Source organism: Ammodytes marinus (assembly GCF_949987685.1).
Source record: "Ammodytes marinus genome assembly, chromosome: 11".
Lineage (NCBI taxonomy): Eukaryota > Metazoa > Chordata > Actinopteri > Uranoscopiformes > Ammodytidae > Ammodytes > Ammodytes marinus.
The window spans coordinates 28534669-28552078 of NC_137215.1; the positions used below are offsets into that span (position 1 = coordinate 28534669).

The 17410-nt window shown below is 40.5% G+C and overlaps 1 protein-coding gene across 1 annotated transcript; it reads left to right on the forward strand.

Moving 5' to 3' along the window:
• Positions 1 to 6825: 6825 nt before the first annotated feature.
• Positions 6826 to 16729, forward strand: vax1 (ventral anterior homeobox 1; the record flags this gene model as incomplete). Its single annotated transcript, XM_080037110.1, has 3 exons — positions 6826 to 7057; positions 8868 to 9055; positions 16223 to 16729. The coding sequence occupies exons 1-3, from the start codon at positions 6844 to 6846 to the stop codon at positions 16727 to 16729; spliced, it is 909 nt and encodes a 302-aa protein (XP_079893236.1). The 5' UTR covers positions 6826 to 6843.
• Positions 16730 to 17410: the final 681 nt, after the last annotated feature.

A 17410-nucleotide genomic window follows, 5' to 3' on the forward strand; every position in this document is an offset into this window, starting at 1 on the left:
CAGTCTCTTTATTTAGAGGGTTCAAGAACAGCTTGCTCTCTTACTGTGGAACATAATCACCACATTTGTAAACGTAAGGCAAGCGCTTTAAATGTAACCATTCATCTTGAGTTACCATGTTGTCGTTCAAACACCAAAGCTCTCCAAGGACTGCACTCTCCACGGCAACCCTACCCTGTATTAGACAACCTAAAAGGCTTTGCCACAAAGTGCCAAGGAGCCCTGGGTCCTGACAACGGGAACCACAAAGAGCTAACTTATTGCAATGTGCAGTAGGCGTTAATAGGGCGTTAGGCACCTTTCCCCTGGCTGCTTTGTCAATGTCAGCTGACTATTTATGTATTCAACAATAATGGCACTATAGCGAAGGCATTATACATAAACACGCAGGCATCTCAGCAGGTTCTGTACCAAGAGTAAACCATTTCCTCCCCTGAAATAACTTGACATTTCCTCTCCATTATTCCGGCCAGTCTGACAGTTTAGGGTTTTTCATTTGATATCCTGGGACACTTTATTTTTTATTTTTATAACAGACATTTAATGTGTTCAGAGAAGCAGTGTAATCTCCGGTGTGGAAATACTGAAAGCTGGGCGAGCGGGGTACAATTACAGCACAGCACATTGTTCAGCACTGACAAAAGATTTAACTGCACAGAGATGTTGCGGCTAAATGACGACGGTAATAGTGATAACGTTGGTGTTTCATTGCTGGCCTGTGGTGATTTGACCATTGCCAAGCTTTGTATATTTGTCTGTGTGTGTGTGTGTGTGTGTGTGTGTGTGTGTGTTGGGGGGGGGGGGGGTACATGAAATATATTACATTATTATAGATTGCGCATGTTTGACAATAATATAGAATAATGCTTCGCTGATATACAAATGATCATTTTTAGTGGAAGAAATTTAATCTGGAGTGACGATACTTTGGATTTCAGCCTCCGACACCAGTTAATACCGCTGTTCGCTAAGCGAACAGGGCTTAATACGTCACCTGGGGTCATTGCTATATACGTCATTGCTCTTGGTTGGTTGTAGTGCTATCGAATTGCATGCAGTGGCATTTGAAATGCACGCGTAGGTGCCGCCCCTTGAGTTGGGAAGGTATATTGATCGTGGTCAGACCCTATATCGTTATCTAGATATGGGTCTGGATTTCCAGGCTAACTTTGAAGGCCATTGTCTCAACATTAGTGACTTTCAGTACTCTGAACCAGAAATCTCATCTTCTAACGCATTTACATCAACTAAACTCTCCATAATCATTCTTAGCACTATTCTGAAGGTTATAACAAAAGTATACATTTATATGTTGTTTGTTAGCCTGGAAATCCTGACCCTGATATCTTGAACGATAGAGGGTCTGGCGACGATCAATAGTAATTTCCAACTCTAGGGGCGGCTCCTACTCGTGCATTTCAAATGCCACTGCACGCAGTTGGATAGCACTACAACCAATCAGAGCGATGCACAAGTGACGTAAGCCCCGTTCGTTTAGCGAACAGCTGTTAAACTGTTCAATTAAACGTTTGCCGTTGTCGGTCGGCAAAACAGAACATTCCACTTACTTGCTAGTGAAAGCTATGAGTCCCGTCTTCCAATTCGTTAAGGGTCGAGGCCAAAGCAGTCTCAAACTCACACAACATATCCGCAGCCATCTTTGATGTTTACTATCACAGCTTCGACGTCGCATGCACGTCACTGTCGTCATCCGGTTACGTCCTCCCCAGAGCACCATATAAAGGGCTCTGGCGCGCCCATATTAGATAGAACCAATTGAAACGTTATACCAGATTTCTGGTAGTCTTGATAAGCTTCAACGGAGCGTCTCCAGACCAACACGCGCAGCAAATTTAATTTGCCAGCGCCTAGTGGCAGGTCTGGGAATGCCAGGCTAGTTGTTTGTCTGATTTCTGATACATTTAGTTTTTTTAAACATGCCAAAAAATGCAGTTCCCAGACCTGTATATTGTATTTTTTAATTCATAGAATGAAAAAAGGCTGTATCCAAAATCTGTTCAATTAAAGGTTTGTTCTTTAAAGGAGAAGTAAGTGATAATATATGTGTTAAATCACTATATTCATACAGCAATCACTTAAACAGTATGCAAAGTTCATAACACAGGTCTCCCAGTCATTCAGCTTTGCAGTAATTGCCACTCACGCTACTCTCCACCGCGTCACAATCTGATGCAGATGGCTGTGTGTTCATGTGGTGGTGACGTAGGGACGAGGGAGGGGACTGCTCACTGACAGGAAGTTAGCTACAACGACCATATCACTTACTTCTCCCTTAATACACTCAACAAAAATATAAACGCAACACTTCTGTTTTTTCTCCCATTTTTCATGAGATGGACTTAAAGATCTAAAATTCATTCCAGATACACAATATTACCATTTCTCTCAAACATTGTTCACACATCTGTCTAAATGTGTGATAGTGAGCACTTCTGCTTTGCTGAGATAATCCATCCCACCTCACAGGTGTGCCACATCAAGATGCTGATCTGACATCATGATTAGTGCACAGGTGTGCCTTAGACTGTCCACAATAAAAGGCCACCCTGAAATGTGCAGTTTTGTCTCACAGCAAAATGCCAAAGATGCCACAAGCATTGAGGGAGCGTGCAATTGGCATGCTGACAGCAGGAATGTTAACCAGATCTGTTGCTCGTGCATTGAATGTTTATTTCTCCACCATAAGGCGTTTCAGAGAATATGGCAGTACATCCAACCGGCCTCACAACCGCAGACCACGTGTAACCACACCAGCCCAGGACCTCCACATCCAGCAGGTTCACCTCCAAGATCGTCTGAGACCAGCCACTGAGACAGCTGCTGAAACAATTGGTTTGCATAACCAAACAATTTCTGCACAAACTGTCAGAAACCGTCTCAGGGAAGCTCAACTGCATGCTCGTCGTCCTCATCGGGGTCTTGACCTGACTCCAGCTCGTCGCCGTAACAGACTTGAGTGGGCAAATGCTCACATTCGATGGTGTCTGGCACGTTGGAGAGGTGTTCTCTTCACGGATGAATCTCGGTTTACATTGTTCAGGGCAGATGGCAGACAGCGTGTGTGGCGTCGTGTGGGTGAGCGCTTTGCTGATGTCAATGTTGTGGATCGAGTGGCCCATGGTGGTGGTGGGGTTATGGTATGGGCAGGCATCTGTTATGGACGAAGAACACAAGTGCATTTTATTGATGGCATTTTGAATGCACAGAGATACCGTGATGAGATCCTGAGGCCCATTGTTGTGCCATACATCAATGAACATCACCTCACGTTTCAGCAAGATAATGCACGGCCCCATGTTGCAAGGATCTGTACACAATTCTTGGAAGCTGAAAATGTCCCAGTTCTTGCATGGCCAGCATACTCACCGGACATGTCACCCATTGAGCATGTTTGGGATGTGCTTGACCGGCGTATACGACAGCGTGCACCACTTCCCACTAATATCCAGCAACTTCGCACAGCCATTGAAGAGGAGTGGACCAACATTCCACAGGCCACAATTGACAATCTGATAAACTATATGCAAAGAAGATGTGTTGCACTGCATGAGGCAAATGGTGGTCACACCAGATACTGACTGGTTCTGAGTCCCCAGACCCCCAATAAAGCAAAAAAATGCACATTTCAGAGTGGCCTTTTATTGTGGACAGTCTAAGGCACACCTGTGCACTAATCATGATGTCAGATCAGCATCTTGATGTGGCACACCTGTGAGGTGGGATGGATTATCTCAGCAAAGCAGAAGTGCTCACTATCACACATTTAGACAGATTTGTGAACAATGTTTGAGAGAAATGGTAATATTGTGTATCTGGAATGAATTTTAGATCTTTAAGTCCATCTCATGAAAAATGGGAGCAAAAACAAAAGTGTTGCGTTTATATTTTTGTTGAGTGTATGTTGCAAAAATTAAATAAAGATTTTAACTCTGGCAGACCCGTCACACTTACGGTGCAACAACAACAATAACATGGTCCAGCTGTGCCAAAAAATACAGATATAGGTTCACTGTGTAACCAGCGGCAGTCTCACAAATATCATTAAAACAGCCTGAACACGCCCCCGATCGCAAATACACATTAACAGCAATTCAGCAACATACTAATCACATTAACAACAGCACTGTGTGCTCAGCAGCACAAATAAAGGCAGACATCAGCCTACCTGAAAGTGAAAGTGTGCCGGCTGACGGAGGACAACACCGGTGCTTCGCTGTACTATATGGAATTCCACACGGACACTGCCGTCAACTTTGGGTTCATATTATCCTCAGGAACAGCACATAGCTGGGTGAGTTTCACTATGCTAACCGGCGCTACCTTGGCTAAAGTGCAACCAACAGCTAAACAGATGCAAAATACACATATTTGCAGAATGTATTGGAAGCCCAATGTCCTCACTCCACACGCCCACCTCGTCTTGCAGACCACCGGGCAATCTCAACGCTGATTGGCTGTGGAGGCGCCGCGTTCGCCGCACAGGCCTTCGATTCACGCTCCTTCGATGACGCAATTTCTACGCGCAAATGGCCGCGCCTCTCCGATGAGAGGCGCGGCTACGCGCCGCGCAAGCGCCCGCCGCTGGACGCCGATTATTGGGTGGACGCGCGGCCACGCGCTAGTACATTGACTTTGTATGTAATCTCGCCGCGCAGCCAGTGTGGTGTGTTCGCAGCTTTATGATTGACAAGGCTAGTGTAATAAGGAATCCAATCTTTAATTGAATTGATTTAACATTGGAAATTCCAGAAATACTTTGATCAAATCACTAGAAACTGAAATTGTCGTTCACCACCGGAGAATGCGTGTGTTGTAAAGAGATTTCATTCTGTTATAAAGTGTACATGCAGTATACCTTGCACATTTCAGCACCGGTCCGAGGGTGTGATATTCTTGCATACGTAGATGCTGAACACATTTTCCTTTTCTCCTCCGCGGCCATTGTGTGCGGCTGAGAGGGCAAGACGCTGGGTCCTCAATCTATTTCCCAGGCTGGGGATCTGCACTGCAGCTTGAGAAGCCTAGGTCCCCTTTAGTCGCTCCCATTTCAGCCTCATTTTTACCTTTCCCAAACAATGGCTCCTCCTGCCCCTCTCTAAGCAGCAGCCCCCCAAAACACTCAGTGAATAAAGTTAGTCCAACATGCGCCCTTAAAGCCACCCCGAGACTGCTGGCGGGCAGACACACTCACACAATTGTTTGTTAATAGTCCAATTAGATAATTGCCATCTTTCACTCCTTTTCCTCTCTGTTTCCCATAAGGGCCTGAATGGCAGTGCGGCAGGGGGGCTGCTTGAAGAGGGCTTCTGGCCAGCTAAGGTGACAAGAAGGGGCCAGAGAATGCTCCTTGCACTAGGCCAATGGGTTGAATTGAATCATTGTGGCCTAATCAATGGTCTTATTGGATTACAGGCCACTGCTGTGTTCAGAGATATTGTTGCACTGACAATGAAAGTAGCTCAGAGGTGGTGGTTGGGTAGGTGGTTAGTGGGCTGGAAGGCGAGTGGTTGGGAGAGGTAGGGGCCATTCCAGAGGTATGTCTGTGTGTGTGTGTGTGTGTGTGTGTGTGTGTGTGTGTGTGTGTGTGTGTGTGTGTGTGTGTGTGTGTGTGTGTGTGTGTGTGTGTGTGTGTGTGTGTGAGAGAGAGAGAGAGAGTATAGGCAGCCCAGACACTAATGACAAGTTTTGTTCCCCTTTTTGTCTTGTCCAAATGTGCAGGTGAAGATTATTAGCGCTAAACATGGCTTCAGGGGGCACGCGATCATTTGAACACTGACGGATGTAGCGTTGGCGGTTGCTCTGCATAGCTCTCTGAATGACCACAGGACGACACAGGAAGACACACTTTCCTTTAAAGCAAAAGTATGGTGTTATTCCAGTGCTCAAACTAGCCAGGTCAATGTATTCATACATTTCGATGTACATTGATTTCTTTCCGCTATCTTTTTTCACCGATCTTTCTCCCTCTCACTGGCTCTCTCTCTCTCCCAATGTCTCTTGCCTTCAGTAGCATAGTGGTGTGATCGGCACATTGCAGAATTCCATTGAGTGGCAAGAGAAACCAAAGGGAAAAAACAGGATCAAAGTTTACGGACGTGCTGCGGGCAGTAAGGCGTGCTGCGAAAAGTTGGGGGGGATGAAAAAAAAGATCTGTCCGTGTCTGGTGGAAGAATGAAGAACCCGGGAACTTTCTTCTCCTGGTCTGGCAGAGTGTGCGCCCTGTCATTGTGTGTGTTGATGTGTGGTTCAGGGAGGCTTTGCTTTTCACTCAAGAACAATAATTTGTCCTGATTCTCTGGGCTGAGAGCAAGCAAACAGAGGGGGCACAGGACACGCAAACCCTCCATCAAGACCTCATCTATTGCCAAAAAACAATTTAAGCGTATTCATGAGGTTACGCAAATGTTGAGGCAGATTTTTTTTTTTACCGTAATCAATTGATAACAGTGAGTAGTGCGCATCCATGGCTTTGATTATTTGGAGATCACCTATCAGCCCGATGTCTATGTAACAAGAGGGAAGGGGAGCAGTTGAATTACTGGTGAGTTTGACTGAGAAGTCCATGATCATTGGGCAAGGCGGTCTTGGTCGGTTGATAATAGGACTCCTCGGTTTGGGGGGCGAAGGAAGTTGTTTCACCAAATATTAGATAACTGACTTTGCCATCGCTGAAAGGTGCTGTTTTTGAAACTAAAAACCCAACACCGTCCAGTACCATTTGCTATACGCCGCGTTGTGCGTAATCTCCCTTTTTTCCCACCACCTGACAAAGGGAGAAAAAAGAGGCGGACAAGCTTGCAGGTCCAAGAGCATCAAGTGAGCATGGAGGTCAGGTACAACCAAGACACAGAAGGGATGGGGCTGAAGAATGGACTAAAGAAGGGGAAAGATGACAAGGACTCTCAGGGAAGCTTGTCCAAAGGCTTCCTGAAGGAACAGCAGGACTCCTTCTCCGCGGCCGGGACCGGGGACAACTGTGACAAGAACAGGGGGAGCACGGGGGACCCAGACTACTGCCGCCGGATCCTAGTCCGAGGTAAGGCTCTGCTTTCTTTCTTTCTTTCTTTCTTTCTTTCTTTCTTTCTTTCTTTCTTTCTTTCTTTCTTTCTTTCTTTCTTTCTTTCTTTCTTTCTTTCTTTCTTTCTTTCTTTCTTTCTTTCTTTTTATAGAACTTGCCGTGTCTTACTTCAGAGATCAAACAGATTGATTTGATGAAACATAGTCTTAACTGCTGCTAGTTTACGTGCATTTTACAATCAGGAATATGAGATAGTATCTTTAAGAACAAAGTTGAAAAATCAAGCCTTTGGACATTGGACTGAGGCTGTTGAGAAATAGAGAGGACGCTGATGATCGATGTATTTTAATCCTAATTGAGGAAGGCTTACACTAAACCTTGAAATTAAGGCAAAATAAAAATATAGTAGTATAGAATAAAATGATAGGTACACGTACATATAAGAAACTAAATGACTTACCATGAAGAAGAGCTAATTGTTATTTAAGAAGGATATATCTTTGATTTTAGTCCGTACTGCATGAGCCCAGGGATATTTTATATTTTGTCATTAGACTTTTTATAAACACAAGCTGAATCTTTCGGCATATTACAAAATAAATATTACCTTATGTTAAATGATTCAAACAGTGCTGAATGTCCCTGTACATTTAACTGTGGGCATGTCATCCATTAAAGGAGAAACGGCTTTAGGGTTAATACTCTCCCAATGTGTTTCACTTTCAGGATGATAAATATTGAAATTTAAAATATTTAAACACAGAAAAAAGGGAGATTTAAGATAGTTTTTTTTATAGATATTTAATGGCAACAAATAATACTTATTGGTATTGTGTGTACGGGTGTCAATTGCCCATGAAGTAATTCACATCATTTCCTTAATGCTGTGTTGGTCCAACACTGATATGAAAACAAACTATAAATATAACTTAGCCAGGGAGAGAGGATTAGTCACGCTAGATATAACGAGGCTCTACCTCACATATAGATCAAAGCTTTCTATTGAAATCATTTAATGGACATCAATCAGTTATTACTATATTTGTTTGTTAATGATAAATTAAATTAAATATGAAAAAATTTGCTGCTGCATTGAAGTCCATTTTAACACATTTGAATATGATGCACATATAATACTAGCTTTAAAAATGCACATATTAAGCAGAGATGGGTTATTAATTTAACATAGTTTGGACAACTAAACTGATCGCATTGTGGTGACATACACCTGGATTACATGAGAGAAAATTAACCACAGCATATTGGTTATATTTCAATATAACCAATATGTTATATATATATATATATATATGGTTTTATGCATATTTTTATATCATTTAATATGTGTAAACATGTGTAAATATGTTGTATACATAAACATGTATCTTTAAAAAATATATATTGTATGTATATCACATAACAGAATAATTATACTATTTCATTCAAGGGATTAACCTGGACGTATATGTCCTTCCTTAATAATTTAAAACATAGGGTGTTTTAGGCTCATAGATTTAAACAAACATAACTTGTCTTTAAGTACATCATTTTACATGTATCCAGATACACTGGGGTTACATTTAGTGATTCAACAGCATTTGTTGATCATCATGTATTGACAGTACGTTCACTACTGTGGGACCAATAATAATAATAATAATAATAATAATAATAATAATAATAATAATAATAATAATAATAATAATCACATATTTAACCATGTAAAACCAGTGTACAACTAGTCGGATATTGCATTAATCAGTTCTACTTTTTAACTTATTTATATCTATGCAGCAGTGTCGATATATAAATGTCTCATTTGTTGCAGATGCTAAGGGTTCTATCCGAGAGATCATCCTGCCCAAGGGTTTGGATCTGGACCGGCCTAAGAGAACCCGCACCTCCTTCACAGCAGAGCAGCTGTACCGCTTAGAGATGGAGTTCCAGAGATGCCAGTATGTGGTGGGAAGGGAACGCACAGAACTCGCCCGTCAGCTCAATCTGTCTGAAACTCAGGTATTCATGCGTCGATTTAGCGCCTTACTAGATGTCACAATTCTGAATTATGTTTTTTTAATATTTTTTTATCTTGTTTAATTGTATTTTCTTTTTACATTGATGTCAGGGGACTACAGATGAAAAATAGCCTTTTGGCTAATTCTGGCATTTTTTAACCCATGTGTGATCATGTGTTTTATTCATTTGCACTGTCCCCTTCTTAAATAAACTGAATTGAATTGAATTTTGTGAAAACTGGAAAACGATCCGTGCGAACGATATAATGGATCATTTTTGTCTTTAACTAATACTGCCTTATCTTTTTTTATTTTTTTTTATTCAGATGATCATGTTACGATCTGTTAATACCACCTGCTTTGTCAAAGAGAAAGGTGCATTTCCCCACATAATTCCATTTATTTGGTTTAATTGGTTAGTCTTGACACAAATAAATAATTAAGTCAGTTTCAGAAAAGCAGATCATTTATAAAGATGAATTTATTTTTTCGCTAATATCATTTAGGAGGTATGCTTACGTACACAATTAAAAGAGTTTGGTTGTAGTCATTGAAAAGGGATTTTTGTGTGTCACAGGGGCAAATGGGCCTGTCACCACAGATGTAAACGTACCTTGATTGACGTCACTACTCATTAACAAATTATGGTTATTGTTGATTGTTAGTATTCAAGACCAGTTTGGAAGGTTTTAATTCAGTCAAATCATTGGATTATTTTAAGATCATGGATTTTACTTAGAAGGATTTACCACAGAATACATTTTATCTAAATGCATGTATACCATTCTAGAAAATGTAATCAATTGGCCCACTTAATAAATCTACCTGTAGCGTTGATATATTGAGTATATGGAGTCTTGGACGTTGTTGCCTGTAAGTCTTAAATGAGAGCTATCATTGGAATAGAGCGCTGTGGGGTCAGCGGCCGGTCATGCAGTGTCCGCGCTGGCTGAACTGCATTTGCACTCTTGTGTTTGACACCAGATTCCTGGGCAAGTCACCCGGTCACCCGCCCTGTGTGGTTTGGACCCCAGCCCGTCTGCCTCAATGCGTCGGTGTATTTTTCCAGCTTGAATTTTGATGAATCTATTAATTTCTTCTTCTTTTTTTTAACGTGCCGAACGACGAACGGCCTGGTCTTGGGTGCTGACGTGTCGCGGCTTTTCAATGCGTGGGCTCTCGCAGACCTTCTGACTCAAGGTCAACCTTTGTCTCACAAAACCCACAACTACTAACCTGTTTGACAGTGTACAACGAGGTCACCGCTCCCTTTGTTAACAGCCATCGCAATTTTTTACTTTCTTGTTTGCTTCAACATTTTACATTTGAAAATTTCTAATATTTTTCTCTTTTTCATTCGATCGACACAATTGCCGCCTTTCTTTTTGACACGTGAATTTCAGATGATGAATTCCAGCCTCTGCAGTCTGAAGCTGTTATTCTGTGCACATAAAAGGATAAAATAGAAAAACAACCTTTGCTCCCTATTCAGGCAGGACAAAGGCATCCGGCTTCTTCCAGTGTGTGCTTCTTGTCCTGATTGAAATGCCTTTTAATGACAACGTGGTAAATGAAGATTCTTGCTAACGGGTTGTTACATATAGGCCATTTTGCCGTGTGCGTGCCTAATAATCTGTGAGCTACCAGCATCACCTTCTTGTTTTTTTTCACTGAAAATGTTAGCACTAAAATGAACAATATCTTCCTTGTGAGCAGGTCTTTACGACAGGCAGAAGGTATTGGATGGAGCGGCAGGGTGTTTGGTCACTGGGCGATTAAATACGTGTTAACAGCTGGTGAAGAGTTAAACCGCGTACTGAAGTCAAGGAAACAAATATCCAAATGTGTTAGGACATACCAGTAGGCTTGCTGCTGATTGGTACGTGTACATTTTGTTGTGTACAAAGCTGTATCAAGGATTTTCCTAATACCGAGGTGAAAAATGTCCTGTTTTCAGTACACTACGTTGACAAGTTGAATAATATTGCTCAACTGATGTCCGTAACACAGGGTGAAATCATGTGTCACATCAAGCAACATTTAGCCTACTGCTACTATTGCTGTACCTACCTTGACAACAATTAAAAAATTTTTTGAGGATTTTAAAGTTTAAGGGTAGGGGGGGGGGCTTCTGGGGGTTCTCCCCCTTAACATTTGCAGCTTCGAATACATTGTTTCCTGCATTCTGCCGACTATGGAAATAACACTAAGTTAAGTTTTAAACTTAAACTTTTATGAGGTGGAAAAGATGCTTAAATTTTTTTTTTCATCTTTAATTGTGTTCAAGTAAAAAATTGAGAAATTAATAGAAAATTCACTGTGCTCCTGTGTATGTGTACATTTTAAAAATAGTTTTTATTTTTATGTTACCTAGTGCATGAGTTGACATAGTGAATCAATCAAGCCACCTTAATAACACAGTCACAGTCAGTGCCAGGGCAGTACACTGATCATACTATCTTTTAGCTGTATAAAAAAAATGTATAAATAAAAAATTCATTTTCACATAATAAATTAAACAAAGCCTAAAGAAAATACAGAGGTCATGACCTCTCTGTGTCCTCAATGCTAGATACGGGCATGGTTGCGTATGAAAGCAATTGGCTGTGAACACAGGGGACTTCAGGGGCCTGTTGCATAAAAGTGGAATTAAGATATCCAGGATGATTGATAAAGCCATCCTTGACAAAGTCTTGCCTGGGCACTTTGGATTAGTCAGTTGCATAAACGCCAATCCAGGATCAAAAGGGCCTGGTCAAGCCAGGTGCAAGTCATTCTGTGAAGTGCCAGCCCACAGCTTTCAGAAGTAGACCCAGAGATCGAACACAGGTTTAATGATGTAAAAATGGAAAAGACGGCCCATTTTCCCACAATGCCTTGCTAGTTTAAACCGTAAGTGAGGGGGCAGTTCATTCATACAGCAGATGTATTCTCTGCCAACTGATTTTGATGTCCCTGCATTGTTTCTTGATGAAATAGTTGACAGTGAGCAGTCTGCAGGTGCATCTAAAAATAGAATATCATGGAAAGTCCATTCAAAAAGTGAAATATGTCAGGCCTTTTTTTGGATGATTGATTGATCATGGAATAAAAAATCCAGTATCTCAAAATATTAGAATATTACAAACAACCAATCAGAAAAAGGATTTATAATACAGAAATGTCGATCTTCTGAAAAGTATGTTGATTCTAGATTAATTTCACTTAATGTGTAATGAATTTAGAATATATTTAAAGTACAAAGTGAATTTATTTGACCCACATTTGCAACGTCATCTGCCATCGATAATCAATTGTATAAATATAGCCTGCAATATGAACAGACTATCAGATAAATTAATATAATTTATATAATTTCATCTTAATCTAATTATAATTAAGTTAATTATAAATGGTTCAAGTTAAATAATAAAAAAGAAGAACTATTTAACTAAATGACAATGCAGTCTTTTATGTGGTACTTTAAAACAGGTTATTGAAACTTAAGCATTACACAGAAGATCATGGAATAACTGTTAAACACTTTGATTTCAGATCGGAGTGACAGCTGACTGAGCCAATCAGGCAACAGAATAAGTTTATCCTTTACGTTTAGCCTGGTCCCGACCAGGCTAAATGTAAAGGATAAATCTCCATGGTAATTTATGTTCCGCCGCTTTTATGCAACCGGATCATGGCTAACGCAAGCCAGGATAACCGAAATATCCTAGGTTAATCCCTTATCGTAGTTTTATGCAACAGGCCCCAGGTAGACTTAATAAACCCTGTATTTGTTTCAGTTGTGACATTAATTCACTTAAAGGGATAGTTCAGTATTTTTGAAGTGGGGTTGTATGGGGTACTTGAGCATAGTAAGTGTGTTACCTTATGGAGATGGTGGTTAGCACAGTCATTTAAAAGAGTTTAGAGATGTAACTGTTGCATATGTGGCTAGAAGAATTAAACGGCTGTCTGCGGCAAACTAAAGTTGTGGAATAAATCTCAGTTAAGCATACAAGGGATATCTGGGTTTTACAGTTAGCGTTTATATACAGTATGTGAAGAAAAAAAGTTTTTCTTCTGGCCCCCTCTGTAACAGTACAATGCTGACATCTGCTACAGTGACATCTCGCCTAAACTGCTTAAAATGACTGCGCTGTTAGCCATCTCCATAAGGTAACATACCTACTATGCCTAAGTACCCCATACAACCCCACTTCAAAAATACTGAACTATCCCTTTAAAGCTCCCATATTATACACTTTTCGGTTCTATTATACACCATATTATATGGTCTTAGTGGTCCCTAATACGTTTTTCTTTAATTGTTTGCTGAAAAAAACTTTCAGATAATTTATTGTACTATGCTGATGTTCAGCTAATCTCACAATGGCTTATTTTTTAAAAAGAGCTGCAGCTCCCCTCATAAATATACAATCTTTGCGCTGCCCCCGCCCCCTGTCCGGAAGCGAAGCCAGATACGCCTCGCCCTCTGTCTGTCAGGGCCGTGGACCAATAAGAAATAGGGGTGTGGGCTGCACAGTGGAAGCTTCTGGCTTTCCAGTTTGTGAGGTCAGAAAAGGGGAAAATTCTGACTGGAGTATATTGAGGGGGAGGGGTGGGGGTTTCAGAAAAGGGGAGAGTGAGAACAGGAGAGATTGTTATTTTTTTTAATATTTTGGCAGTCTCTAGGCACACCGTGGACCCATGGATATGTTAGAACACATTTAAAAAGTGCATTTAGCATAATATGGGACCTTTAAGGAGATAATGTCAAACAGAACATTGGATATGTATAACTAGATACATTACTTGATTGGACCAGTTAAATTATAATGTTGGTGCTCTTGCATTATCATTATCACTAAGAGTGCATTCTCCATTCCATCTTAAGTATGCTACCAATGAGTTTCTTTTCTCTCTAAATACTCCATTAATTGCACGAATATTCCCAACAAAATCCCAAATGTGTTAGATGTAAATCCCTGAAACAATTGTATTATCTAACTTTTGTTTTGCAATAACATTTATAATAATTTCAATAAAAAAAATTGACATCTTTACATTTTCAGACTACAAGAATCCAACATTGTCATCCTCCAAGATATTATGATAACACCCTTCTTTGACTTAAAAAAAATAAAAATAAAATGCCAAAATCAAATTGGGCTAAGAAATCCCATTGTGTGAATTAAAAGACAAGTAAAGGTATTTGAAATAATAGTTAATAGTGGCTGACTTTTGAGGTAGATAGAACAGTGAACATATACTTTAAATTAATGTGTTGATAAGTGTTTCTATGCCTTTAAAGTGTGTAGTTTATCTGGGAACAGCTACTTTAAAAAAATCAACATTACGGCTGCAAACTGCAATTATGCTCCTCCTCTGGTTATTTGTCATTTGATTTCTGCATTAATCATTAATCTAAACGTCTGTAAAATGTTGAAAACAGTGAGTAAATACTAAACTATCGCAAGATCCCAGACTTTAAGATGACAGCTTTATATCAGAATTAGCTTTACTGTGTATGTCAACACAAATAAGGAATTGAACTCAGTTGCTGTCACTGCTCTCAATGAACTTACACAGGAATAGACACAACATCTTATAACAAGGACAACACAGCTGAACAAATAAAAGTAAAGAATAGACAGTATGGTTATGTACACAATAAAAGTATGTCAAAATGTATTTATATATAAATAGCCCTAATGAACAACAGCATTAATAAAATGTAAATACATGTAATGTAATAAAATAGATAATGGGGATGTTTAATGCCAGAGAGTTATTGACCGATGTATGTGTTAATCTCTTCATTAGTTGATAACTGACTCCACAATAAAATAATAATCAAGATTGTTGGTGATTTTGTTTCACTATCAATTTATAATTCCAGTTTCAACATCACATAAGCAATACAACTAATAAACAATACATTATTGTATGATTTTTTCATTGCTAATTCTGTGTAGGTTTTCAAAGACAAAATTACAAATGGGATCTCACAGACTATTTGGATTTCAGTTCATGCTTGAACGTGTTGTAGTACAGCTTTTGATCAGCTTGTGTGTGTGTGTGTGTGTGTGTGTGTGTGTGTGTGTGTGTGTGTGTGTGTGTGTGTGTGTGTGTGTGTGTGTGTGTGTGTGTGTGTGTGTGTGTGTGTGTGTGTAGGCGTCCCTATAGCTGCTACATGTAGTGTTTGGGTGGGGGATGGACAGGCGCTTTGCTACTTTTGATTTGTGAACAAAAGCATTGGTTTAAAGCAATCAATTTAATCTGTTCAACCACAGTTGTATAGTTCATGGTGCTATGATCTCCAAGTACTGAGATTATTAGATTATTGCCACACTATGATCACAATTAACAAATCAGTTAATGTAAATTATTGCAGGGCAAATTTATTGAATGACATATCAATAAGAAAGAGCACATTCTTACGGGTATACCACCAACATTAGAAAAGTATTTTTTTTTTTGTTTAAGAAAATGCTAAATGAGTATTTAACGCGAGGCACTGCAGATAAAAGTATTGTTAATTCAAGCACTGGTTCATTTCTGTCTATTTATCATAACATGTCTTCTTTCATACTGGTATAAATCGAATGTCCAAAATGTACATTTAGGCGCATTTTTAACGGACATTATCTCAATACTTATTTCAATACTCTGAACCAAAAATCTTAACTTCTAAAGCACCTACATGAACTAAACTTTCCATAATATTTCTTAGCGCTATTCTAAAGGATATTACAGCAGAATATGTTTATATGTTGTTCATCTTTCTGATTTATGATACATTTTTTACCTGTAGGTAGTATTTTTGGATTTATAAAATAAAAAAAAGTCTCTAACTAAATCTTTTAACCGTTCCTGTTTCCAACATTTAGATTGTTTTTCTTATAAAGAGATGCACATTTACATATAATTAGTCAGATATTGCCAAATGTGCATATTTATTCAAACATTTCTAAAAAAATATATAATACAAAACAACAGTTTAATGCAAGTCATCGACTGGCAAAGTTCATGATGATATCTGTGAGTGATCAAATGTACCCTATTCACCTGCAGTGTCTCACCTCAAGTTCCTGTGTTCTATACAGGCAGCATGACACATGAAGTATACATTACACATTGCATTCTGCATGGGTCTCTGACAGCTCTTTGTCTTTGTGTGCCCCTCCAGGTGAAGGTGTGGTTCCAGAACCGGCGCACCAAGCAGAAGAAGGACCAGGGGAAGGACTGTGAGCTGCGGTCTGTGGTGTCAGAGACAGCAGCCACCTGCAGTGTGCTCAGGCTGCTGGAGCAGGGCCGGCTGCTGCCTCCCCCGGGCCTGCCTGGCCTGCTGCCCCACTGTGGGGGGAGCGCACTGGGCTCAGCCCTACGCTCTGGCTCCATGGCCATCCCCAGCAGTAGCAGCGGGCCGGGGGCGGGGGGCAGCCCTCCACTGCCTGCAGTCACCAGCTCAGGGACAGTGGGTGCTCTGCAGAGCTCCTCGGCAGCTCACGGTCTCTTCAGCTTCCCCATGCCGTCCCTATTGGCCAGCCGCATCTCCTCTAACCCCCTGGCCATGGCCGGATCGCTGGCCGGAAACCTGCAGGAACTCTCAGCCCGCTACCTGAGCTCTTCTGCTTTTGAGCCTTACTCACGGACCAATGGCAAAGAATCCATGGACAAGAAGATTCTGGAATGATATTTTGGAGTTTACGTAGATTAGACATGTTTTTATCCAGAGACGTTTTGGTTTGGTTTTCTTGGCGTTTACTGTCTTTGTTCGGTTGGGCTCATTCTCTTTCTCTATCTGTCTGTGTCATGTTCCGTAGCAGTTCATTCCAGTTGCACATCTGGCTCCTTGTACAAGGACGCACACAAAGATCTACACAAGCTCATCCAACAAAGACACAGTGGCAGTGGAAACATTTAGCACAATGAGAGGACAGATATTCAGAGGGACACTGAGGAGATTAATGAGGGATCTCTCAGGTTGATTTTAAACAAATGTTTAGTCCTGTCGATTAAAGGTGGAGTCAGTGATTCTGTAGAATGCTTGTTGTCAAAATCACTTTGTCAAAATCAGTGAACATCTCCTCACGATCCGCTACCTGTCTGTACTCCAGTGTACAGACCAGACAGGTTAAAATCCAGTGTTAATACACAGCCTAGGCTCTGTAAACGGGCATGTTGCTAGCTATGGTGGGATTACGTGCCCGTTCACATAACACAGAGGCCAAGAAGATATGACTCATACCACCACATCTCTGTCGCTGCTAGAGAACTGTGGTGTGTAGTGTAGAGTATAGCAGAAAGGATCAGATTGGTGACAGAAAGTGTAACGTGATGGTCTCTTTCTCAATTGTGTTTGAATTATTTGATT